This window comes from Dermacentor variabilis, chromosome 1 (genome assembly GCF_050947875.1).
Source record: "Dermacentor variabilis isolate Ectoservices chromosome 1, ASM5094787v1, whole genome shotgun sequence".
Lineage (NCBI taxonomy): Eukaryota > Metazoa > Arthropoda > Arachnida > Ixodida > Ixodidae > Dermacentor > Dermacentor variabilis.
Window position 1 is genome coordinate 155,550,218 of NC_134568.1, and position 26,055 is coordinate 155,576,272.

General features: G+C 41.2%; 1 protein-coding gene across 1 annotated transcript in view; it reads right to left on the minus strand.

Moving 5' to 3' along the window:
- Window positions 1-8,866: 8,866 nt before the first annotated feature.
- Window positions 8,867-26,055, minus strand: part of LOC142587196 (proto-oncogene tyrosine-protein kinase receptor Ret-like) — a 352,467-nt gene continuing 335,278 nt past the window's right edge. The window contains exons 18-22 of the mRNA XM_075698074.1: window positions 24,558-24,598; window positions 22,848-22,944; window positions 19,037-19,136; window positions 15,278-15,395; window positions 8,867-13,373 (exon numbers count right to left, since the gene is read on the minus strand). Coding sequence (XP_075554189.1) covers window positions 13,180-13,373; window positions 15,278-15,395; window positions 19,037-19,136; window positions 22,848-22,944; window positions 24,558-24,598 — 550 coding nt within the window. The 3' untranslated portion in view covers window positions 8,867-13,179. The remainder of the gene's footprint in view (window positions 13,374-15,277; window positions 15,396-19,036; window positions 19,137-22,847; window positions 22,945-24,557; window positions 24,599-26,055) is intronic.

Below are 26,055 nucleotides of genomic sequence, written 5' to 3' on the forward strand. Positions count from 1 at the left end.
GACACTTGCCTGACGCGCCGAACCACGACGATCCACTTCAGCCGCCGGGCTGCTTCGCACGGTCTTGAAGGGAAGCGGTACAGTTTGATGCCGACATCCCCTTTGCGGTCGTGAGAATCCTTAAAGCCCGTTTCACATGGTGCGAATTTGCCTGCGTCTTCGCTCTTGCGAATTCGTAGTTGCGGCAAATGGGCCGTCGGACCCTTCGTGCGTGCGGTTTTTCGATGTTTGGAGTGCTGAACTTCTCTGCGAAAACCCACATGCGGCATGGTCGGGGAACCAATCACAACGTGGATCGTATACCCGTCACTGTGACCTTCCTACTTAATTTTTGTTTTGATAAAGTAACGCACTGAATCGCAAAGAACTTTGACGAAAACAGCTTCTAAGTTGCTTGACTTTGTTCTTACGGAAGCGAACTGACGCCAAGAATAATTCAGTGCTCCGCTAGGTGCTCACAAATGCGAAAATCGCAGCTGCCGCGCTCGGTGCATGTGAAACGATAATGCGAAGTTCGCATTTGCGGAAATCGTAGCTGCGAAAAACGCAGTGTAAGATCGCACCATTTGGGCCGGGCTTAACGCAACAATATATGCGCTTGTTCTTTTTGTTCACATTTCTCACGGATGAACTGCTGAGAGGCCGCGGTGAATCCATTGAAAATTGGAAAAGGAGGCTTTCAGGTGGGCCTGAGCGCAGTACGGTGAATGGTGAATGGTGAGAGCTTGCTCGCGGGTGCTCACTGTCGCTGCTAGATGGCGCGACATATACAGCCAAGCTTCATTGCAGGGTGCCATTGCAACGCGCTCCTTATTTTAGCCTTATATAACTAAGGTAGGTACCTTGATTAGGTCACAGAGGACCTCAGAGAAACTAACTACATATGGACGTCTAATTACGCATGAATATAGGGGGGGCGGGGAAAAAAAAGCGAGGGTTCAGTAATTACTTTCAACGCTTGTAACTGGACTAGGAACGTACAAATTTTGCCTGACAACGTACTACCCTGACCACTCCTATAATTTCCGCGAAATATAAACACGTAACATACAGCTATGTCAGGGCAATGGGAAGCGTTGCTGATAGTGGCCGTATCAGGCGTTCTAAAGCTTGATAAAGACATTTTTTTAAAACTGTGTTTTATCCAACTCGCTTAACTTCGCACAGAGATTTTTCATAGCGTTCCATCCATATTCGCTAAATTTCATCTCCGTGGCACGTGTAGTTCTGCCAGGGCAACGGACCGAATTCTGCGCTGTTTGTTAGACACACTCATAATGCTCTGGAGCGCTTCTATACGTAATTTATTACCACAGCCCCAACGATACCCACTGGCTTTCAATTATGCCTACACATCACCCATTAGCTTGTCCTCACTGTCACATACCAAATATAAAAAAGCTGCCTTGTTTAGTTCACTGAGGACACCAGGCGAATCCAATATACGTACCACGCATACGCTCTTCCACCCCAAAAAACAAGTATTCAATAGTTATTTATAATGCTTCTAAATAAGCCAGAACATTAAAACTTCGCAAAAAATTGCACTTAAGCTGCACCCATTCTTTCTAAGTGTAAAGTTTGTGAAATGCAGTGTTCTCTTGGGAATTTAGGAAACGTATAGTAGTAACGGCAGCTTGAAACTTTCAAACGCTTGCTTAAGATTTCTTTACAAAAGCTGTATTTTATCGACACGAATTTAACATCACACAAACTTGGCGTAGACTTCCCCTATGTTTGAAAAATTTGACCTCGGTTGTTGATCAGAGTATGTGCAGAATGTTTCGCTTACGTATCTTTTTTGTTCGCTTATGTTTGCCTATTCATGTACTGCCTTATTCATGTACTGTACTTATTGTCAAAATACTGCTATTGACTTGTTTTGTTTGCGCTATATGTATTATTGTAATATTCATGTTGTACTGTAAAATAGGGAGCAGTGGGGCTGTGGCTAGAAGAGGGACAACGACGACGAGAAAGAACAACCTTGTTTCGGTGCTCGGTCGGCTACACTACCTCTCGCTGCTCCAACGTTCTAGTCGCGAACGCTTACTGCTCAAAGTGCTTCGCGACATTTGGTGGAGGTGCTGGGTATCGATCCCAGTACCTCTCGCGACAATGCTTCGCGACAATGTATTGTACTAATTGTTGAAGTGCTGCTTTTGACCCATCCTGTAATGGCCGACAAGCCAACAGTGTGAGTAAATAAAAGAATTGTAATTACACTAGGACAACACTACAAGTTTAACGTCGCTCGTAAAACACACTAAGTTTCTTTCATTAGGCTTTGACTCGTTCGAAACGAGGAGCGATCTTGAAAAATACACAAGGTTATCCATAATACTTTGTCGTCGAAGCGGCCTGAGACTAAGAGAAAGCCATTTACACAGTCACTTGCTACGAGCGAAGTGAATTTTAGAAAAGCAACGCCAAATTCAATTCGAAGCGGGCAGCTGGGACCGCCGCCATGTTTCAAGCAAGGTACCCAAACCACACAAAGACACTAATGCTAAATCTGAGAAATAGCGTGCGTACGCTATACGCTATGGGTCGTTTAGCGTTCTGCGCATGCGTAGTACCAACCCGCTATATTATAGTGTACGCAGTGGTATAACGTACGCTGAACTAAATATGTCTAATGAGTTGATTCTCGGATGGTCGTACCAATGCGAGGCCCTTTGTATATGTGGAACTGCTCGGAAGGACCTCGTAGTGGCCTGGTACTGCCCCGAATTAATGGTTGTGTGGTCTTTTAAGGATTACCAAATGTCAAACGAGCTCAGCAGCACAGATGAGTTCATTCGTGGGAGATCACTTTCGCAAATAGTTTCGCTTTTGCAGGACTTGGCCTGTTTCACTTACACGACGATGATACGTGAACTCATTTCCGAATTGATTGCTTGAATAAAGGTGCCATTTATCTTTCCATTCATTTCACATTTCACTCGCGGTGTTATTTTGTTATTTCGTGGACTGAGAAGTCGACTCTCGTGTTACAATCATGGTCGCGTTACAGTCGAGCAAATATGGTAATCGAGTGGCGCCAGAATCAAATATGCTGAATAGTTTTCGAGAACTGACCGTTAAGCACAAGTTCACATCCCAATATTTATAATGTTAGCAAGTTTTTGTTGTTACACAGTACTGTATTAAGAGTCGTTTATTAAAAGCCCAAATGGAGCATTAGGGGGCACACAAGTAGTTTTTTCGCATGCACATGACTCTACAGAGAATGATACCTAAGTGACGTAGCCTGCTCCACTACGCAAGTTTTCGTGTTTTATGTCTGTACTATGCCCGTGGGGGTGGAAGTTTACCATACCCTTTCTGTAATTTTATGTTCAATTGGGTGCAGTTGACGCTTTGAAATATTAGAAAAATATTCAGATTAATGAGTAGTGTTTATTCGATTCGAAGACCAAATCGAATAGCACACTATTCGATTCTTTATTCGAAAGTTTCGAATATTCGCACACCCCTACTTTCAGTGATTTTGCTGTTGTCAATTGCACCTGCTTCAGAAACATGTTTACTAAATTTGCTCGAAGCAAGGACCCCTCTGGTATATATATATTTCATCTTGCACTGCCGCAAGGCACTAGTGCGGCACAGGTACCACCACCAATTGAGATTACGCGACTTCCGACACTAGGCACGTGGAGGGACAGCGTGTGTGAGGCCGCACCACCATCTTGGTTTGCTGTTATCATTTGTGCCCACTGCCAATTACCTCCAAGCAACAGCACGTGGGCCACTCATGCACTCAGCCGTGAGGAAGCTGTGTGCAGCCACAACCGGGCTGGAAGAAGAGACATGCACTCTCCTCCTGTAGCGCGCACTTGATCACATGACCTCCAACATTAGGTGCACGAAAAGACTGCACGCATGAAGCCACTATCCTTATAGGCTCACACTCGCGCACTTAATTACTCTTGCACCTACAGAATACAGCGTGCAGGGTGCAATCTCGCTGCACTAGAACTTTATACAGAACATCACGTCAACGGCAAAAATTCGCCTGGAGCGTTTATATAGTTGAATGAATAAAATACATGCTACTTGTGGGAAAGTTGTGAAGGTGCTGAAAGACAGGGAGATGCAAGGTCTCAAAACTAATGCAGAAAAAAAGAAGTTCCAGAGTTTCTGTGAAGCAAGAGGCAGCATGAAATGTTTAATCCCCACTGCCATCACTCATCACATCACTCATACACTTGTTGTAACAAGTGCTCATGGTCAGTGAAAGAGAGCTGTTCATGTTTGCCGTTGCATGCGTGACACCATGTCTGTTAATTTAATTTGTAAGCGAATGTTCACTGCATTTTACACTGCCGACAAAACTACGAATTTACTTCATGTAGTTGTTTAGTTCTTTGCTAACAATATTAATGCTTCCGGTAAAACGGCAACTTTTTTCGTAAAGCTTGATGCAAAATTTGCGAAAATTATAGAACAAGCCCAAATGTGTAGACTATATAAAAATTTGGGAGAGATTGCAGGTGTACAGTAAAAATTTGATAGTATAATCTTTAAATAATTTTGACTAATTAGCTAAGATAAAAAAATTATGGCAGAAACCATCATAGGTGATTGCCGATGTCAGCTTGTGTGACCTGCTGCATATCTCCATGCCATCCATAAATCACGAAACCTTATGGGCGCATCAGCAGACACATGAAGTGGCAATCTTGCTGCCATCCACAATGACAAATGATACCACAACATAGTATATCTCGTAATCACAGCACCCTAGTTGAAACCCCGTAGCAACCCTCATTATCCCTATTATATTAGCTGAAACTCTGCTGCATTCGTTGTCCATCAAGCAGCCGCGCTCGCAGAGAAGGCGTCTGTTTCGCATGGGACGCTATCGATTTAAAGCTACTCCTTGTGGTCCCCTTGGCAATTCCATTCCTGGCCATACCAATATCGCATACACAGTGCCGAAGCCGTCTGTTCAGGCCCATACCCAGTGACCCAAGTTGTCTACAAGGCCAGACAGCAGCCTGCAGCAAGTTGTCTATTCACGCACATACCCAGTGACCCATGTTGTCGGCTCGGCAAGACAGCAGCCAGAAGAGAGTGCATAGGGCACCTCTTTGAGCAGATGTCACTGGCAAGTTGGGATATGTCACTGAGCTGAGGGGAGCCAGCGTGCCATGGCCTGCTTCTGCAATGCACAACTGTGGCATTGGCAGCATGGAGAGCGATGCTACAGCACTTGGATGCATCGTGTGGCTCAGCACCGGGCAGCTTACCTCTGAACAGAAACAATGTTCACAAATGCACTGCACCTGTGCCTGCTATGATGTAATGAGCAGCCAATGCTAAACACTCACCTGCTGCCGTCGCCATTACCACTGCCAACAAAGCATGAAACTGCTGGGAGACATGCTGTACATTCTTTAATTTAATTCAAAACATCTGGCACGAAGACTCAGTACAATGCAATAATTACTGCACACACATGGAGACAGAACAAAGTCATAGTGAGAACATGGCTACATTTAACGAAATATGCAATAGTTTTTTACAAAACAGAAACATAACATAAATATTTTAGCAACGACATTCATAGGTATTCTGCTGGATCTACTACAGCTACTGTAAGGCTGCAGCTCAATTCTTACGTGGAGAAGGGAGAGCAATGGTTCTCGGCTAAATGAGATGTAGCATACTCCACATTTAAACACTGTGTTTCCCAGAATAAGTAACGTCGATTAGGGCCTTAGGCTTGTGTTGGCCTTTTGTCAGACTGCACCACAACAGGAAGCACTCTGGAGACCATGCGCAAGCAACTTGATCGCCGAGAACCATTGTGGGGTTCATTGCAACAATACCGAGAACCATTATGGGATTCATTGAGGAGCTTTACACTGAATAAACTCAGTGGCCATTGAGACATTTGCCTAATGTAGGCTACTAACTTGAGGTCACCTTCCTTGCAGCGCACATATTTGTAGGGGTGGGCGAATATTCGAAGTTTTGAAAGCTAATCAAATATTACACACTAACTATTCGCATTTGAAAATGAAGTAGTCACTACTTTCTAATAATCAAAACTAATGAAATAGTTTGCAACAACTGGATGTTTAAGTCTGGTTACTGTTCTCTGTCGGATAAACAAAGTATTGCAAATTATGGCACGTGAAACAATGATAAAATTTTTCGAAAGAATGCAGAAACAAAATGGGTAATGTAAGATTTGCAGCCAACACACCAACCTGCAATTTTTGTTTGTAGTCTGTCATTTAGTGTTTTTGGCAGTTCAGTCATGTAGCAGTTTTATCTTTTACGCTAGAATGAGCTATGTTTTCCTTACAACAAATCCTTTTGCATGTGCCTGTGGCAAACACGCCCTTCAGGAGCATTTTTTTTTCTTTTCCCACAATATCCGATTTTTTTTCGGTGACCATTTATTTAGTATTTTTGGAAAACTGCTCATACAGCAGCAATTTATTAATAGAAAACTTGTCTGCAACCAGGCTCTAAGGATGTTGAGAGGCTATTCGTGCAGTTTCTTTAATGACAATAAGTGATCTCGTGTTTAAAACTGATGCTTCACTAGTGATCGTCAGCTATGTTTCTTTTTTTGCTAGTAAATACAGTCATGGTACCTACTTATACTAAACTAAACGTTCCTGCTATAATTAGTGTGCCTTGTGTTTGACTATTCAATATTCAATTTGCATTCAAAAAAGTTTATATTCGCCCACCTCTACATATTTGTTATAATTCACGAACAAGTGGCACTTTCTCTCAATTGTCTGAGCTCACAAAGTCGGAAAAATCCTGTTATCAAAACGCAGGCCTTTTACCTTCTGTAAATTCTCTTCAAAAAGCTTTCAACATGCCAATTCTTAGTGCATTTCTCTACCGCCGTTAGCATCCAACCATGAAGTCTACATGGTAAACTGCGCTAAAGGGTCTTGTTTCTAAACTGCCACATAAACTCACCTCTTTCGTGCACAGGTACTTCTCAAACCTGAGTTGTAACATTTCACCATGAAAGTGATCCAACAGCTATCCTCTTGAATTACTACGAAGAATAATTCTCCACTGAATATATAGATGAATAAAAATTTACAGTTGATTTGGTGGATATCTCTCATGCCATGTGTCACTACATAGTACACCACAATGCAGCGAACGAGATAATCACTTTGAACAGATTGGTGCTATTGGAGTATATGCATGAATGCTTTAGAGCAAGGTGCAGATATTTTTCAGAAATGCGATTCAGTAAGAATGCTACTATGAAAGCAATCAGTGCATCTACTTGCGCTAAATATATGAACACCAAGGACCACACCATTTTGTCCACGCAATATACATCGTTGGGAGGGAATTCGAAGAGAAGATATAATAATGACCGCGAATTGACTGAAAGGGATCATGCAACAACGTTTTAAAACTACAGTATACTCAAAGCAATTATTTATACTGTGACTGGCACATTCATTTTGACATTGCCTTTTGGTTTCACTACTAACTTGTTGGTGCACAGTTAGTCTTGAACACATTTTGTAGTTGCTATGGTATAGTCGGCACAAAGAAACTGGTCAAGGACAAAAAGAAGGGGGGGGGCATGAACAACTAGTTAAACACATGGCATTTGTTTGTGTCCCTGTCCGGCACTCTTTGCATGTAAGCACGGACTCGCTCAACCACAAGGTTTGCTAGAGTACATTTTGTAGTGTAGTTTGTAGCGCCACCTTAGTCTTTAGCACATTCCTAATTAGGCCTTGCATTAGTAAAAGAAGAAACTGATGCTACATATAGATGGAAAATAAGCGCACAGGAAGGTACACACAAACAGCTGAAAAAGACACAGGACAGGTGCTTTTTCTCAGCAGTTTGTGTGTATCTTCCTGTGCGCTTATTTTCCATCGATCTGCAATGCACCAGCTAGCCCGTCTGCAGGTGTTGTTAAGCTATGATACTACATACGAGCCCAGAACTTAAGAAGGGAGTTCAGCCACCTGAGAGCACTGGCATCATGCTCTATCTGCAGAGCATCCCCGATGCTGAATTTTAGCTTACAGTTGAGCTCACTTATGACAATTTCAGTTATAATGAATGCCCAGTTATTACAAATGAAGATGGCAAAACGGTTATAATTTTCATGCGGTCTACGATAGCATGTCTCAGATAGAACAAACAAGTTGCAGTTCTGAGCTCATTTAGGGCGAACAGGCAAGTACCTCTCAGTGTCCGATGAGAAGGCACCAACCTCCTTGCATGCCCACTGCTTAGCAGGTTCCTCAGCTGTGCATTCCCCAGCACAAATGCAGAAACAGTACCTCTCAAGTTCCAGCATGCAATAGAGTGCATGCTGTTTCCAATTGAGCACTCAACATTCTGCTATGGCTGATGTTCATGGCTGTAGAAATAACAAGGCGGCTTGAATGGATGTTACCACACATTGCATCAAAACTATTTTCGCAAGGCTGGGTTCCTGTATGTGTCTGGAGCAAGAGAGTTTGCGATTGCAGACCTCAGAAGCAATGTGGATTCGTCTGCAGATTTACAGCAATGGATCATTGAAACACAGTTGGTTTGCTGCTGACGTTGGTTGGAACAACTTTGTCGACATTGACGACGAAGCCGATGTCACAAGTCATGCATGGATGAGGACATCGTCCGTGAGGTGAAAGGCTTTGTCAGCGATGAATCGGATGAAGAAAGTGAGGAGACTACGGAACCAATACCACCATGTGTAAGCGCATCAACCACAGTTGAGTACATTGCATCACTGATGAAGGAAAAACCAGTCACAAAACACAAAGGACAAGAAGAGAGATTCACACCACAACGACTCACCACACCAGTCATTGTGGTGTGAACCTCTCTTCTTGTCCGTTGTGTTTTGTGACTGGTTTTTCCTTCCCCTATGTACCAACTGGCCCGGATTTCAACCCTTCTGCAATGCATCCCTGAAACAGCTCATATGCAGGAAAGCTCTCGGCAATGAGCACTTGTCAGTTTTGGACAATCTGGAAGCTGTAATTATTAAGTAAGATAAGTTTGCTTTGCTTCTTCACAAGCAAAGCAAGCTTGCCAATTACATTGGAAAACAATAAATGTTTATGCCATTTCGTTGGCTTATTCTGTGTATTCACTTATTACAAACGCTCTGCAATAACGAATGCATCATGTGTGACCATGGCGTTTAAGTGGGCTCAACTGTAGTATACTTGCCAGCCGCAAAGTAAGTGAAATAGGTATACCAGATAAATCGAACAGTATGGAGTTCATTTCCGATATTGAGATGCTAACAAGTTATTGGTCATGTGAAAAAATTTAAGGATGTGAAAATAAATGCACAAGTGACAGTATATGCTACCACCATGGACACAATGTAAATAATGGTTGTATTCAAAGCTGCAATATACTAGGCACTGTGTGAAACACTGGCTCATGTCAGTCATCACAGAAGAAAGAACGGGCTTTTGGAACAGCAACGTAATGCTAGCCTGCATGTGATATCCTTATAACTCGCATTCGCAGTATAATTTGTGCAAAGTGTATTTCTCAGCTATGTAGCACTATACTATAGTGCTGTAGAAGCAACCAGTGCAAAAAAAATTACCTTTTAAGAACAATCAGCAAGTCCAAATGCAATATTACAATGTCATATGTATGTTTTTCGGCACTTTCGTTCATTTTATTTATTGTTTTGTGCACAAATTCAGCACCAAGAAAATTTTATAGGAGAAAGAGAAACTTGTTGATAAGGCTTTGTTGAGCTGGATGGTTTGCTTTGGTCCTTAAGTTTACAGTTCTTGACGATGGCAATGGCTTTGTTTCATAAGCAGCAACTTAAGTTTCACACGGTCAAGCAATTTACATTGTCTGTTACTAAAAATGCCGAAGTTAGCATGTGTGTTATACTATTGTTGACATCATTCAATGGATAAATAGCTGCCGCTGCTTAAGCCTTTACATAGGTGGCAGCACAAACAAATGACTTCAATGCTCCAACAAGAGCAGTGTCCCAGGGAGCAAAAATTTGAATGAGTACTATTTGCCACCCTGCAAAGTAAATAAATACATATAGGGCAATAAAGAACCAAAAAATGCCACAATAACAACATTTTGGCTCATGAGCAGGCTGATCCAGGCTTTCTAACTCTCCATACAAAGGTATACCAATTATTGGCTTCAACAAGTGTTTACAACCTTTTTTGCCATTAACACACTGTTTGAGATTCCTTTTCTCTTATGTGCATGGATGTACATAATATATCTTAGTTTTGAAGTTGAGCAAAAATACAGCCAACATTACCAGTAAAAAATAACAATACAAGGGGTGTCGTTCATATGAATAAAAAAGGAGCTCATTCCATAAAATAGGCCATAAAATGTCTTTCTTAAGCAAAGACAAAACATAAGACGTCATTCCCAAGAACGAACAAAAGATAAAAAAGCGAGTGTCTTAAAGGGACATCAAAGAGAAGCACTGAAACAGTTTAGATTGAAAAAGTATTCTTGAAGAACTCTGCTTTTGGTGGTTTCACAGTAACAGGCTGATTATTGGAAGAGAAATGATGATCAAAGTTTCATTTTTAAATTGTAAAGTATTTTATTGTATTTCGGCTGTTCTACTTCAGTAAAAATTTGTGAAACTTCCGAAGTTCAGTCGTTGGTTCCTTTAGAATGCAAGGTAATCCATTTTTACAGAAAAAATTTAAACTGGTCTCGAGCAGATGACTTCAAAATCCATGAGGTCATAGTGATCTGGTGCAGAAAGTTCAAGGCGGTGTCACCACCTGTCTTTCATTTTTTCATCTTTTCTGCCTTACCACGCATCTTCTTGCAGCAAGAGTAGCTTTTTTGGTATTTTGGAGGGTAATTTACTAACACAGCACAAATAATTTTTCTTTTTAGTATCCCTTTAAGTGAGCAATGTTTCAGGTAGTACCAATGGTGCAGCACATTTGTCCATGTACTTACGTTCCTTCAATTTATGCTTCACAAGCCCCTGAGTGGGAGCGCAATTGACAGTTTCATATGATTCATGCTGCTGTGAGAGTTAGCCCTAGGAACAGAGTGGATTTGCTCATTTTGAGATTATATACATCATTTGAGATGATAAATATTAGAACCAGCAAGAAAGGTGATAACCTTCAGAGGAAAATTTCAAGGGTTCAGTATATTCTAGCAGATATATTGTCAATTATTCAGTTTAAGTAGAAATATATAATGGTCATCATTTCTCACAGTTTCATGAAACAATGTGAGTATAGTTATTTAAGTGCTCACCACCAAAATGTGATCGAGTATTTAATACAACAAATATTATACTCCTATACATAAGTGCTGATCTTGAATTAAGCAAGAATTAGCATTTTTGTCCATTAAGAGGTACTAGGAAGGAAGAGATTATGGATTTTATGATCGCGTACATAAAAGCAGTGACTTCAAGTAAGTCCTTCAGAACACCCTGTGGATGTGTACACTTAAATTTTGTAGGACTTTTCGTAGCTTGTGCAAAAGGTTTTTAGTAGGGCTGTGCAAATATTTGAAACGCTCGAATATTATCGAGTGTTATATTCTTAATATTCATACAAATGTTCAAATCAAATCGAATATATTGCAGGCTGTGCGGGTGCAAGCACGGTTTTTAGCATTTGTTTCTATATATTCCAAGACTATTAGGGCGATTTTGGGCTGAATTTTGTGACGATTCCATGCTTCGAGCGAAATTTTGTCTGTAAAGTGCACTTAGCCACCAAAGGACTAAACGCGTCCACTCATATTTCAAGCATACATTTTTGCACATAGGCTGCTCTATATCTTGACTATATGATACAAGGCTTTTTACACAGTCCGAAATTTCAATGCAGCTGACCTTTAAGAATCAAAAAGTGCTCTCCAAATGTCAGTATCCATGAAGCAATTCCAAACAACTATTGCATCATACATGTACAGTAAGAAGAAGATGCTTTTGTCAATGCAAAAGCCAGTATGGCTTAAGGCCAAGTAGATGTTGAGTACATGGCACTGATATAGAAGAGTTCGCCTGTATGCAATACATACTCACAATAAAAAACATGATAAAGTTCCTTGTCATCAAGTTAATGAACCATTGTCATCAACCATGGAAATTCATTCTTTAAATTTAGAAGAAGCTCCCAAGTTTAGCCAAATTTTTCAAAAATTATCTTTCATGCAGATCGCAAAATATTTTCTCCTTTAGCACAAGTACAAAATATCTATGTGCTACATTGGTGCCTGAGAAAGTTTCCGAGTTTGTTTAATGATAATCAGTAGTGAGACTCAGAATTAAAAAGAAGCACTCCTTTTGCCACTGCAACCACTGGCTACTATGGCTTCAGAGCGAGTAGCTGAAATGTCTACTCGGACAGTGTTACAGTACATGATACAATTTGTTATCGTTCCCTTGCCAAGCAAAGGAAGTAATAAGTTTTGCTGCTCTATGAAGCTATTCAGCGAACGCTACCAGCCTCTGGTGTTTTTGGCAACAGTCAGCCAAGGGCAACTAGAAACAAAATGGCTTGGCTTTCACATTGAAAAATCGCTGCCATAAAAAATAACAAGCCAACCTAAGGCCAAATTAAATAATAAGGAAAACTTAGCTGCTATTATAGTTGAACCTCGATTTCACAAACCAAGATATATAATGAAATATCAGATTTAATGAAGTAAATCTAAAATTTTTCTTGCTTATATCAGTATGTAACGGATATATGCTTATAACAAATATTGGATATAACAAGGATATTTTCAAGTCAGATGCAACTTCATTACAACAAAATTCAACTGTACCAATGAAAAGAAAAATATTGACCTCATCAGTGTGAAGTGCCGTACGACCTATGATAAATGCCATGGTGAAAATATAGAAAAAAAGATACATGTCATGCTCGGTGACAGTAAGTACGTGAGCGACATTTACAATGCAGTTTCTTTTTTTCCTCGTAAGCTATTTTCGCCACAAAAATGCAACACATTGAGGAATGTTGGCGATATGGCCTCCAGTACACAAGGAAGCCTAACAGTTCAGTCCTTGCTGCCAGGTGAGCAGAAGCGCCACTAAGCACTGGCCATGTTACCACAGCCATTTCTGACAATGAGTAGGCCAGAGGCCTTTGGCTATCTAGCTGGATCCCACAGAGGAGTGGACACCTTGAACCACCGAGGCATGCCATGTGGTGACTAGAGGAGTTGCTTGGGCCGTTCAGTACTGGAACCATCCCGTGTCAGAACTTCAGGCCGAGCTAACCAGCAAGCAACTGGAGAGTCGACAAGGAAGCCATTCTTTTTGGTCAGCAAGTGGACATTGCTATCCTCTGACACATCGACATCGAAGAACGACCCACGGCGCTCGAATTGCATGCAGCCATACTCGGCTGAAATAAAAATAAATATGAGCATTAGTCGACATTTATGTGCAGTACAGCAAAAATTAGGAAATTTTTAGAGGCTGGCAATGCCACCTGTCAAGTGTGCAAGTTTGCAGGGCTGTATTCCACATTGACCACTTTGTAGGTATAAATGTCAGTCCATATCGAGTAGCTAAACTGGAGGAAGCAGACCCGACAAAGGGCTGCATGTGCAGGCACACTATCTACCAGTGTTATTCTCATGACATGATGCTGTTGTGTGAATCGACAAGGTGAGCACAATGTTTCCACCTTAATGGATCTTACAGTATAGCTAGTGAATGGGTTCTTTAGTAGCCAATATGCATTCTTGCAAATTATACAATTGTTTTCCTGGCATGATTTTAGAAGACTTTAGCTGATGTTGAATGCTGTGTTAGTGAAATTTTTGGAGTGCCTATCCTTAGTAATGCACACTGCAATAAAACCGCTGTTCACACGATTCTCTCAGCATATTTTACTTGTAAAACATAGAGAATATTTTGCCAAGGCATTCGACAAGCACTCTGCCATCAATGTAATCAACATCTTTGTGCCTGCCTTTCTTGTATATTTGCAGCATTGCTATGATGATAACTGATATTCGCAGACTTCAAAGAGGTCTGTTTACTAATTCTCATCACCTTACTCATCAAAAATATTATTGCATATTTTCAGTGGATTTGCAGAAATTTAGAAGATTCTGGTGAATTTTAGATACTGTTTTAGCAGAATATCTGCAAGAAAAATGGCAACACTGGATATGCAGTCTAAACAGTGTAACATGCCCCTACTCGGGGCCTTTGAGGTCAATAAAATATGAAATGAAATGAACAAATGTGTGTCGCTACACAGTGACACACTTTGTATCTTGAGTCATGTGGAAACCAAAGCATCAACGAAACTAATCAATCTTGAATGTGTCTTGACTTGCTAGGTTCGTAGGCACTGAAATCGTAATTGGATGCAAAGATTCATGCTTGAAATGTTAGACTATATATAATGAAGCATTGTTCAGCTTTCACGATGCCTTTGTCACTCAGAGTGCATGAAGGCCCTATAAAGGATTGAAAAGTTTTCATCCTGTAATGTAATTCTACGATTAGCTAGGTCTGTTGATCTAGAGAATGAGGGGGCTTAAGATGGAGTTGTTGGAAGCAGCATTTTTCCAGCTACATCATTTCACTATACAACAAATAGGGGTGTTATCACATACTGACACTAATATTAACTGTCATAATGGAGATAAAGAAAGGCATAAGTAGATAACTAATATCAGTAAATACTAAATAGATGCAACTCACAGTGTCATTACATACAAAAATTAAATTGTAGGGTTTTACATGCCAAAACCACAATCTGATTATGAGGCACACCATAGTGGAGGGCTCCGGAAATTTGGACCACCTGGGGTTCTTGAATGTGTACCTAAATCTAAGTACATGGCTGTTTTCACATTTCGCCCCCACTGAAATGCGGCCGCTGTGGCCAAGATTCGATCCCGCGACCTCCGTGCTTAGCAGCCCAACACCATAGCCACTAAGCAACCACAGCAGGTTGTGTCATTACACAGAAAGTACGTTAACGTGTGTTTGTACTGATCAAAAAGTTTTCCACTGCAATGGCAGTCTTTTTTCAGGAGTTGAATTGGGCTATGACTCCAAGGGACAATAGACAGTTGCCTAGTCCCTCCACTTCACTGTGCAGTTATCTTTTCTGAACATATAACCACACCAAAAATAATTTTTTACGTTATTGATGGCATTAAATAAATGAAAGAGCATTCTTAGACAAAATAAATTATGCAGAAACAAACGAAGTGGAGGACTATTTTCCTTTCATGAAAATATTCTTGTTGTTAAAAAGTCTGAAAATATATATCCTATACATACGAGCTTCGCTGCCTTCACCGTCATCTGAATGGTCCTCAAGAAGGGGCTTCATCGAGGGCACTCCGCCATTGAGATTATAATAAGAACGATTCTGCACGCCACCGAGTACCAGGTAGGACTGAAAACAGAAGAAACAAGTTTTTATTACCAGGCTCGTTATAATAACCGCTTTCGTCATGGTGTGCACATTTGTGTACATCACTGGTTATTTGTTCCAATAACGTGCAGTTGTGATTACGAAAGCACTATAGACATTGAGCTATAACTAAACTGAACCCTCTGCTTGCCTAATCTGGCTTCATTTTCCTGCAATGCTCAGAATACTGTTAAACTTGACAACTTTACTGATGGCACTGCTACATTTCATGGGAATTTTGACATGGTGAATGATAGCATTTCCTGCCTCATGTCGGCACCAGCCACTGAAAATCTTCAGCTTGCACTTTGAGCAAGTAACTCGGCTCTTTTCAAGAAAATATACAAATGACTGCAATTATGCTAATTTTAGATTTAATTTCCCTGTAATTACAACTATGCAATAAAATTGAACATTACGCTATTGTGCCATTAAAATTTTTCTCGGTGGATTATGCACCACAGTTGCATAAAATGATGCAATTTTGGCACTTTTGCTGACAGCCTACCACAGTTTATGACTGAAGGGGATGAACAGAATACAAGCCCTTGTAAGGGAATGATTCTATTATTTTACATACCAAAATAAATATGAAGACTTTGCCTATTGGACCATCACACATAATCTCTATTGAGCATAATCTTGTATTTGTCAGAACTAAGCCACGTGGCACAGTTTTCTAGGCAATATGAAATGCACCAATGTAAAACCACTGCGTGCTAACTTTGTTCTTTCCATTACGAGAAGGTGACGCTGTTCTCCACTCAAAGTGCAGAGTGAATTTTTTTTCACACTTCTTTCAAAGATAAGGTAAAACTGCAATTAGATGACTCTTTACAATATGATTTTTATTATTCTCTGCTCTGCTCTGTACTGCTTGAGTTATGTGCTTTTCTAAACGTATTTTTCCTTTGTAGCACTTACTACATTATTCTTTTAAGAAAAGGGGAAAGGAGGGTGTAATGGGCCGTTGACTGGAAAAGCCTTTTTATCTAGGTTTTACCTAATGCAAGTAATTTTCACTTCATTCTTCACACGTTTGGTTATCAACATTAAACATTTCTTCTGGTAACTAGTAGCAATAACATCAAGAATGCCAGCACATGGAAAGTTATACCTGACATTTTGGCGTGACCATGGCTCTATAATACTTTATAACAGACCTTGTCTGAATACCACACTTAGTAGTGGCGAAATGGTTGTTCTGCAGGCATTTTCGGCATTGCAACTTTGCCTAAGCTATGGCAGGCAATGCAACCAATGTTTAAGGATAGATATGAGGCTTAATATGTAAAATATCTAAGGTAAAATTCAACATCTTGGAAAGGGAACCAGAGTTCGGTATTCGTAGTCAGTTTGCTGAAACTGTGCAGGAATATGCATTTATCTAGGCAAATAGTCACAGGGAATTCATGTAATGAGAAAGAAATTTTCAGACAAAGAAGAATGGCTTGTAATGTTACATGGCAGGCACTGTTACATCATGAATGGCAATGTATACAATCAGCACATTCTATAGCCATCAGTACTAACCAATGTTGACGAAACTTAAGTTATAACAAAGAAGCTTGAAAATAAACTAAGGGTCACGCAACGAGCAACGGAGTGAAAATCACAGGTGTAATTTAAGAGACAGTAAGATGACAGTATGGATTAGAGAGCAAATGGGTGTAACCGATATTCTAGCTGAGACTGAAATGAAGTTGAGTTGGGCAGCTCATGTAGTGTGTAGAATACGTAGGCAGTGGTCTATCAGAGCAACAAACAAGAGCAAAAGAGAGGAAAATGTAATCGAGGATGGCAGAGGTGATGTGATGAGATTATGAAATTAGCAGGCATATAGGATAGCATTAGGCGATGCAGTAAGGGGCAATTAGAAATCGCTGGAAGAGGCTTTCGTCCTGCAGAAATAAAGTAGGCTGATGATGACAATGAAGCCAGTGATGATCAGTATACAGTAAAGATAGAATGCCAAAATTGCATGCTAAGACTTTTCTGTTATACACAATGTTGTTATAGGAACCACACTGACGTAATTCAAGTACTGTATCTAAATAAGGCAAACTCGGTGCACATATGCTGGCCTTAAATATTCACTGTGTCACTACTATGCTGATGTACTGCAATGTGGGAAGGCTACAATAAATTCATTAACCACCATTGCCGCTCACTGGCTATGACGTTCTGCCGCTAAACACTTGGTTGGGGTTAGAATTTTAGCTGCAGCAGCTGCATTCTGATGGTGAAGAAGCATAAAACAATTATGCGCAATCATGGCAAAACGTTCACCACATGGGCATCTGGAACCTTTGACGAGTCATGTATAAAAGGATATGCGCTTGACCTGCAGATCAGATTTTCGACAATCGCCGACTGTGCTTGCCACTGTTGTCGTGCTTGACTGTTGCTTGTTATCTTTCTTGGCACAGGTTCGCACGATAAGGAGTTACTTTCACGATTCACAGTTTTCACTACTGTGCTCTTCACTGTCACAAAAATTCGACATTACTGAAGATGACTACCTTATCACTACAATAACGTCATAAGTTCCTAGCATTATTAAAGAAATTACAGTTTCGCCCGACAGGCAAATCATTAATGGCGACAGCAAATATTAAACAGCGATACAAAGTAAGGTTAGTCATTTTATCTGCTGCATCATAATCATTAACGTATTATTATGTCCCTCGAAGGATGAAAGCCACTCCCAACGACTTCCAATTACTCCTGTCTTGCACTACCCTAGCTGATTCCAACTGAGCCTGCAAAGTTACTAATTTCATCACCCCACCTATTTTTCTGCCATCCTCGACTGCGCTTCCCTTCCCTTGGCACCCGTTCTGTAACTCTTGTGGTCCACTGATCATCTACCCAACGCATTACATGGCTTATCCAGCTCCATTTATTTCTCCTAATGTCAACTAGAGTATCAGTTGTATAAATTGCTGCAAAAATTCACTTACTAACTAAATTAACAAGCACGATATCACTCATGCAGAGGAAAACACAAACACATCTCATTCGATGACCACGGACATTCGCTGTCAGAACGCTGGTGCGATGAAGAGCGGCAGCAGTGGCGAGTGAATTCCGCTTCGTACTGCCTCTTGCTTCAACACGAGCTAGGCGCATGAGAACACAGTGTACGCCAAGCCATCTGCTTTATCCGGCCAGCTAGCCTTTGAACCCAGTGCAGATTGCCTCCAAGATAGGATGCGTGCGGCCGCGCTCGGCCGCTGCAGATGGAGTAGAAGAGGATACGTGCACTGACCTGGCCCCTTTCCCTCCCCCTTGTGCGTGTAAGAAGATGGCGCGCACCCTCCCCACCTTCCTCCTTTGCGAGAAGACACCGCTGCATCAAGCCACTATACTTCTTAACCTACCCTTGCAAGCTTTAACTTGAACGTACAGCAAGTGGCACGTGGCCGCAATGTTATCGCACTTGGACGTTATACGGATCACGGCAATGCCAACGGAAAAAATTTGCCTGGAGTGTCCATATAGTTGTTATTGTAATAGAAACCAGTAACACCTGCATAGCTGCTTTCTTAAGCTTTACCAATAGAAGGTGCATAAGAATACGTGCTAAAGAAAAATAAAATAGTGCAGCATTTGCAACTTACAGCAGAGTCCTGCAGTATATCTTCTAATCTTTGCCTAAGTTCCTTAAAACAAGGCCGATCCTGTGGTCTCGCCTGCCAACAGCTGAGCATCATACGATATCTGCAGAGGAAAAAAAGGCACAGTAAATTAGATGAGCGTTGTGACAGGAATTGGCACGAGCAAATCTTTCTCGCTTTCACTGCAGCCACTCTGAGGCGGCTTTCATCTGTTGCCATTCTGTTTCAATATCGCGGGTTTCAATGTTCGAACTCCTGAGTGAATCCGCATTCACAGTGGCAGCTGTTGCACCTCACTGGGCCCTAATGTGTCGGTTTAGTAGTAATTATGTGATAATCTTATTGTAACCTTGTGAATCCTTTTGTAGTCAGTTTTTGTATTTTATGACACTAATGTTTCTTAGCACCAACTTGGGCAACTGATTTTAATATTGACATGGGTGCGTGTTTATCTTTTCTGGGTGACCCCTTTTCACCGCCTAACAAATGTTATCGCTCAGCGCAGGATGTGCCTGCATGTATTCGAAGTTTCTCGAATGTTATCGATGTTTCTACCCATTTTCTGTTGTCACCGAAGCTTGTGCAATCTCATTCCATGTGCGACGCGAATTGCGTAGAATTTTCTGGAAGACACGCGGGCACCAACAATTACTCTGGAACCTTCGATGAATCATGTATAAAAAGTGACGCGCTTAACTGGCAGATGAGATTTCGACGATTGCTGACTGTATTCGTCGCTATCGTTGTGCTTTAAGTGTAGCCTGTTTTTGTGGGCACAGGTTCGCCCAATAAAAGCTAGTTTCGTCATTCACAGTATTGCTACTGTGTTCTTTGTCGTCACTACTACATGACAATATACACCACTTTCTGCAAATTATGTTGAGCGAGCTGGCACGAAATTACCAAATTGGGCACCTGATTTAAATAAAACAATCGACTTCTTGACTACAGACTATCGGCTACTATTCCTTTTGGAATGTATGTTGACATTGCAAAATTGAAGCCGAGCAGTAGTGAAACCATGTCTGCTTAGCAGAAATTTATTTATTTATTTATTTATTTATTTAGTACATACTGCAGACCACATTGTGGTCCTTGCAGGACGGGCAGACATTGAGTACAAGACATATACAAGATACGTTCGTATACATTCATAAAATATATAGACTCTACAATGATATATTGCTCACAGAAACATTTAGTAATAAAATCAAAACGCAATACCTAAATCAATTAATGGTGCAAACATAACGATGTAAAAAAAAGGCAAGGGAATTGCACATCAAAGGCAAGGGAGTTTGAGAGCCGAGCACCTGCCCCGCTCATTCAACAGGAAGAACACATTCTATACAGAAAAAACAAGACAATAAAAACTTACATAAAACACAGTCACATGTTGTAAGGAGCGGGCAGCGAATTCCATTCAGAAATAGTTCGGGGAAAGAAGGAGAACTTATAGCTGTCTGTCCTAGCATAGATAGGTGTCAGTGTATCCGAACGATTGTGTCGTGTATACCTAGTGGAGAGATGGCTTACATATAGTGAAGGGTCCAGAGCCAATTTGTGATTAATTAGATTATGTAAAAAGTCTAGCCTTTCAACAAAATCTTTCAACGGACTCCACTTTCAAGATATCCCTCTTTAAAATGCACCTAAGATGTGCACACGGATGTCCAAGTTAATACTAGTTTCCTAAAAGCCTCGTTCTAGCAGTGTAAGATGATTTTAATGGAATACCAATGCACATTTCAACATTTTTTGAAGCCAGAAATCTCAAAAGTGGTACTGCTAATTTTAAGATTTCTGTTATGCACACATGATTTCACTATTGCTCGGATTAAATTTGGCCATTTTACCTTGTGCTCTAAAATCAATAATTAAAATGACAATAAACAATTCTGTTTAATTAACTACATGTGCTTGAACATTAGATTTGCCATGAAGGTAATTGCCACCTTGTCCAGAAATTCACTAGAAAAAGTACAAAAGCGACATATGACACAGGTAATTTTTTTAAGACCCAATCTAAAAAAACACAGTATGTGCATATGGGTGCATGCATGTGTACATGCATACACGATTGGTGCGCTAAGACATCTGTGTATTAAGAAATTATAACAGCATTAACAAAACTGATACAGTTGACTTTCGTTAATTCAACCATGATGGGACTGACGAAACTGATTGAATTATCTGGTGGGTTCATCTAAACAAAATGTGGAAAAAACGCTAAAACACACCATCACTTGGTATGGTGTGTGTGTGATTAGATGGCATGTTAGAATCGGGCAAAGAGTGCCACACCATTTGGCACTCTTTGCCCGATTCTAACATGCCACCTAATCAAACGTGCACCTACTTTATATGTGTCCAAAGTAGAAAACTAATGTAGAAATTACATTAAAGCTCCTAAACGAAGTAGACATCCAATGCGCATCCATTTCTTTTACAAAAATAATGGGCAAGTGTCTAATATGACCATGGCATTGTCACCCTAGGACGTTGGGCCAAGCAAGAGGCCCGACTTTCTGTTGACGTGGTGAATGGCCAGGCATGAGCGCACCATGGCCCTCGCTTGTCCTCGGCCACCAACTCCTTCCCTACTTGTTACCAACTACTGGCCATCGGCCAAGTCCCATTGGGATGTTGCACAATGGCGGCCAGTTTCTGAAAGCACATTTGCCGCACGGGTTATTATAGGCAGCTTTGCTGTGATAAATCCGTGTTATGCATTAAAGCATACAAATTTCTCGAAGGTGGTTTCAGTCGTATCCAATAGCACCACACAGGCAATTTTCAGCACAATGTACTTAACAAAAAAAGCCATGTTGGAATTTGGTAAATACCATAATTAGACATTGTGAGCTAGGGTCATTGCTTGAATATACTCCTAGGGCAGGCCGAAATTAGGCATTTTTGACGTGAGAAGGCTTATGGTAAATACATTCACAGACCCTAAGCTCTGCTAGAACAGATGCTGCCACAGAAGGGGTCGCTGTTGAGGTGATCATCGGAGTTAGGCACATGCACTCCAGCAAAGGCCAATTGTAGGATCGAAATAAGGAAAGCTTAGGCCCATAGAAATGCATAGGTGCCATCCGGGACCTTCGGTCATGGTCAAATTACTGAAAAATCGAACTAATCAGAGTCAAATTAACGGAAGTCGACTGTATAAAACAAAATGGTACAACTAAAGAAAGGAAGAAAAAGAGGTGATTAACATTGGAGGGATTCAGCTGCCTACAGTAGAGCTGCTGCTGGTTGCTGCATGTGCTTGTTTTTTTTCAGAAACTGTAGCAACAGCCACAAGAACAACAGTTTGACGAAGGAAAGAAGGAGATGAGTCACTCAATGCCATATACAATTTCTCTACATGCTGTGCCCGTGAACAGCAGAATGTTAGGCAACTCTATATGTAAGCAAATAATGCACATATGGTGAATTCGAATGACTATTAGTAAACGACTTACAATTAGCTATAAGCTGTACCTATGAGGAAGAAGCACGAAAAGAAAATAAAGATTATAAGGGAATATGTATGTCCTTTTAAATGCGACGCAGAGCAAGATTGCATCGTTGTGTTATACTCGGTTGGGGTGGCTCTAAAGAGGGCAATTAACAGGGGGGTGGGGAGGGGGTGACCTGTCAATATTTCTTGCTGCCCCCCCCCATCACTGCCCCCCTCCTAGCACCATGGAGTGCCAAGTGATGGAGTGCCCTCCTGAGCCTTCAACAGAAAAATACTGGTGCTTCGCCTGGTAATACATAAAACGATGTATAAAACGGGACAATAATAAATGGGAATGTGCCTTACATTTCATCGGAACAGCCTTCGGGTTGATGCATTCTGTATCCGGTCTTCAGAAGACGGAACAAATGTTCGGGACCCACACCAGGGTATGGTGAGGCACCTGTGGTGACATTGTCGGCAGTGTAAAAAGCGGAGCGTTTCTCCCACAGCAGGCACCTCAAAGTCATGCATATGCCTACTAATTTGAATCGGTCAGTAGCACATAAAGTGTAAGTGACAGTACAGAACCTTTAACAACAGGGCTGATTGGCTGTGTTGATCATCCATTGCTGCTTCCAGCTTAGCTACTTTATGCAAAAAATACTCACTAAAGAGGCACAGAAGCTTACACTCCTGGTGTCTCACCACAAACAGCTGTTAATGCTATACTCCATGCCAAAGCTGTCCGGCTGGGTCCTAACTTAAAATAGATGTCCGCAAGAAGAAATGACCATGTCAACATGTCATCAAAATGGCAACAAAGAAGCCAATTTTCAAACAGTTGGTAATGACACACTCCACACCAAAAGTGTCCAGCCCCCCCATGTCCCATCAGCAAGAAGAAATGGTAATCAACATTGTGACGACATTGACTTGACGACATTGACAGGATGTTGTGCGAAGGTGTGTGGAGGTGGTGAGACAAGTGCATACGAGGCATAAAAATTTTCTACAGGAACTGGAATTGCACCTTTGGCATGAAAACGTTCTTAGGTTAAAAGAAGGAGTGCACCAAGTTGTACCAGTTCATTGTATCAGGGAACTCTGCTTTGTTTGATTTTGGCTTGTAGTTCCACAAGTTTGCACAAGTTCTTGTTTACTTTTGGGATGGGGGAGGGATAAGTTTTTTTTTGTGTAAGGCAGTCAACAAATGGGAAAAAATGTTTTTTTCCTCTCTATACTATGATAATTGTAAATGTAGCAAAAATAGGACTAGACTGCATCGACTATGTGTAGTATATGCCCTACACAAAAGCGTACATATGGCTCTTTCATGCTCACAGAAGGCGGTGACACTATGTGGTCAGAGTAGGGAAAGCGCCAAAAGGCATTAGTGTAGAAGAAAGCATCACAACAAAATAGCGGCCTAGGATTCTGCACATGGCTATCAAAAGAAAAATGGAGCAAGCTGCCCAACTGACATACTTCCCAGAATCGAATGGCGAGCCAAGGAGACATGGTATGCGAACTTTGCAATTCATTTCCATGTTTCACCAGCTTCAATTTGGCAACTAATGCCAGCTTACTGATAACATTGTCATATCATTGTTAGCCACATGCTCATGGTCCCTAGAAGAGGTATGAACACCCTAAGTGAACAAGCACAGTGCTTCAAGCACTTTGTTGTGGTTAGCCACATGAAATATATTGGTGCATGAAAGTCACGTATACATGAGTTCAACAAAATCCATGCTTTATTTCTCGTAGCAGCATGCAGCCTTAAGTTGCCAGCTGATGATGTCACAAACGGCAGCAAGATTCAATTCTTTGAAATCCCCATAGCACTGTTGTTACTGCGCGCTTTCAAAAGTTTCAGGATACAATTTTGTAGACATGGTAGCCGAAGGGAAAGTTTCACCTAAGGTGGTTTAGTCACCTTAATATTGCCCCTTGGAACAGAAATATTTATTAAGCTTTTAAAATGCCGGCTAAATGCAATAAGAAGAGCATTAATAAATTCTTAACTTTAGAAGAACCTCAGAACTTCCACACATGAAATGAAGGTTTTTTTACCTAGTGTGACGATTTCCCAAAGCACAACACCGAAGGACCACCTGCAATAAGAGAAAAAATAAAGGTATGCATTTTAAGCTTTTATTCAAGACAAGATAATCATTTCTTGGTCAGCATTATTTGCCATAAGAAAGAAAACATTGGCTCAAGAAAACTCTCACACATTTCCGTCACTAATAATCATGGTCTCTGGACACTATTCAGTTCATGTAACACAAACTGCTCATGTGATCCACAGCTGCCATAGCTGAGTAAACTGCACTTTGGTTATGTCCTTAATTTATACGTATATATCTGATTTTTGTAGAGCAACGTTTGAGCCTATATTGGCTTGAAAAGGGACTCGTCTATAGCTGTGTAATGTACCACTGATATCTTTATTTGCCTGCTTATAGCTCTCGCTTGCACTTGTTTGGTCTCGTTCACACTTGTTTCGATTGTTATGGTTTGTAAATGTTTTAGAGTGCAGCTCTTAGGGGCCTGTTCCTGTGGTGAGTGTCGGTGTTTGCGGCTTAACCAAGCGAATGAGCATGTAACCGAGCGAACGAGCAAGCGGAGAGGAGGGTGCGGCAACAATGGCTACAAGATGGTGCCAGATTAGCGCATGCCATCTGGTAAATTTTTCAGAGGCGGCTGCTGTGGATTGCGCCCATGCGTCACCCACGCGCTGGCTCTCGAGATCTCCACATTAGTGGGGCGTTTGCGGCACACTTCACTCCTTTTGCAATATGTCGCAAGAGACAGATTGTCCGCGTCAGTCACTATATCATGAAGTGAAATCATGTATACAGCTGGACTCAAATTTTGCATTGGGAGTATCGTAATCGTTGGTGAATTTTTTTTCGTCCACACTACTATCACGTAAGCTTCCATACATCCTATATTAGTCTGTCACTGCATTTAATGTCATGTTTAGGATAAATTGTACAGCCCAGTCTTTTCAGAGCTTACAATTGTTTCTTATTTTGTTTGTACATACATAATAGCACAATAATTAAAACTAACTTTAGGCTTACTTCTGTGACGCAACATCAAAAGAGCTCGTTTATACATTTATGTCTATCTGTGCTTTCGTGGATTTTTTTTTCTTTTTCTAGTTCGTCCATTTGGGATTCACTGGCATCTTACAATGCATGCTGCTGACAGTGCCGCACAGGTGCATCACACTGCCTAGAAATTATGAATAATAATGAATAGGTGAAATTATAGTTTATTATGATAGCAAATATATGGACACTACAGGTGAATTTTTGCCATCATGGTCGCCATTGCCATGATGTTCCATACAGTCCAAGTGTGATAGCATTGCGGCCGCATGCCGTACGCTGTAGGTGCAAGCGAAAATCTTGCGAGGGTGAGCGGAGAAGGATGGTGGCTTTATGTGGCAATGTCTTCTTGCGCTTGCAAGGGAGAAAGGCGGGGAAAGTGTGTGCCGTCGTCTCACACTCGCAAAGGGGGGGGAAGCGGGAAGATGTGCGCACACTCGGAGGAGGGGGAG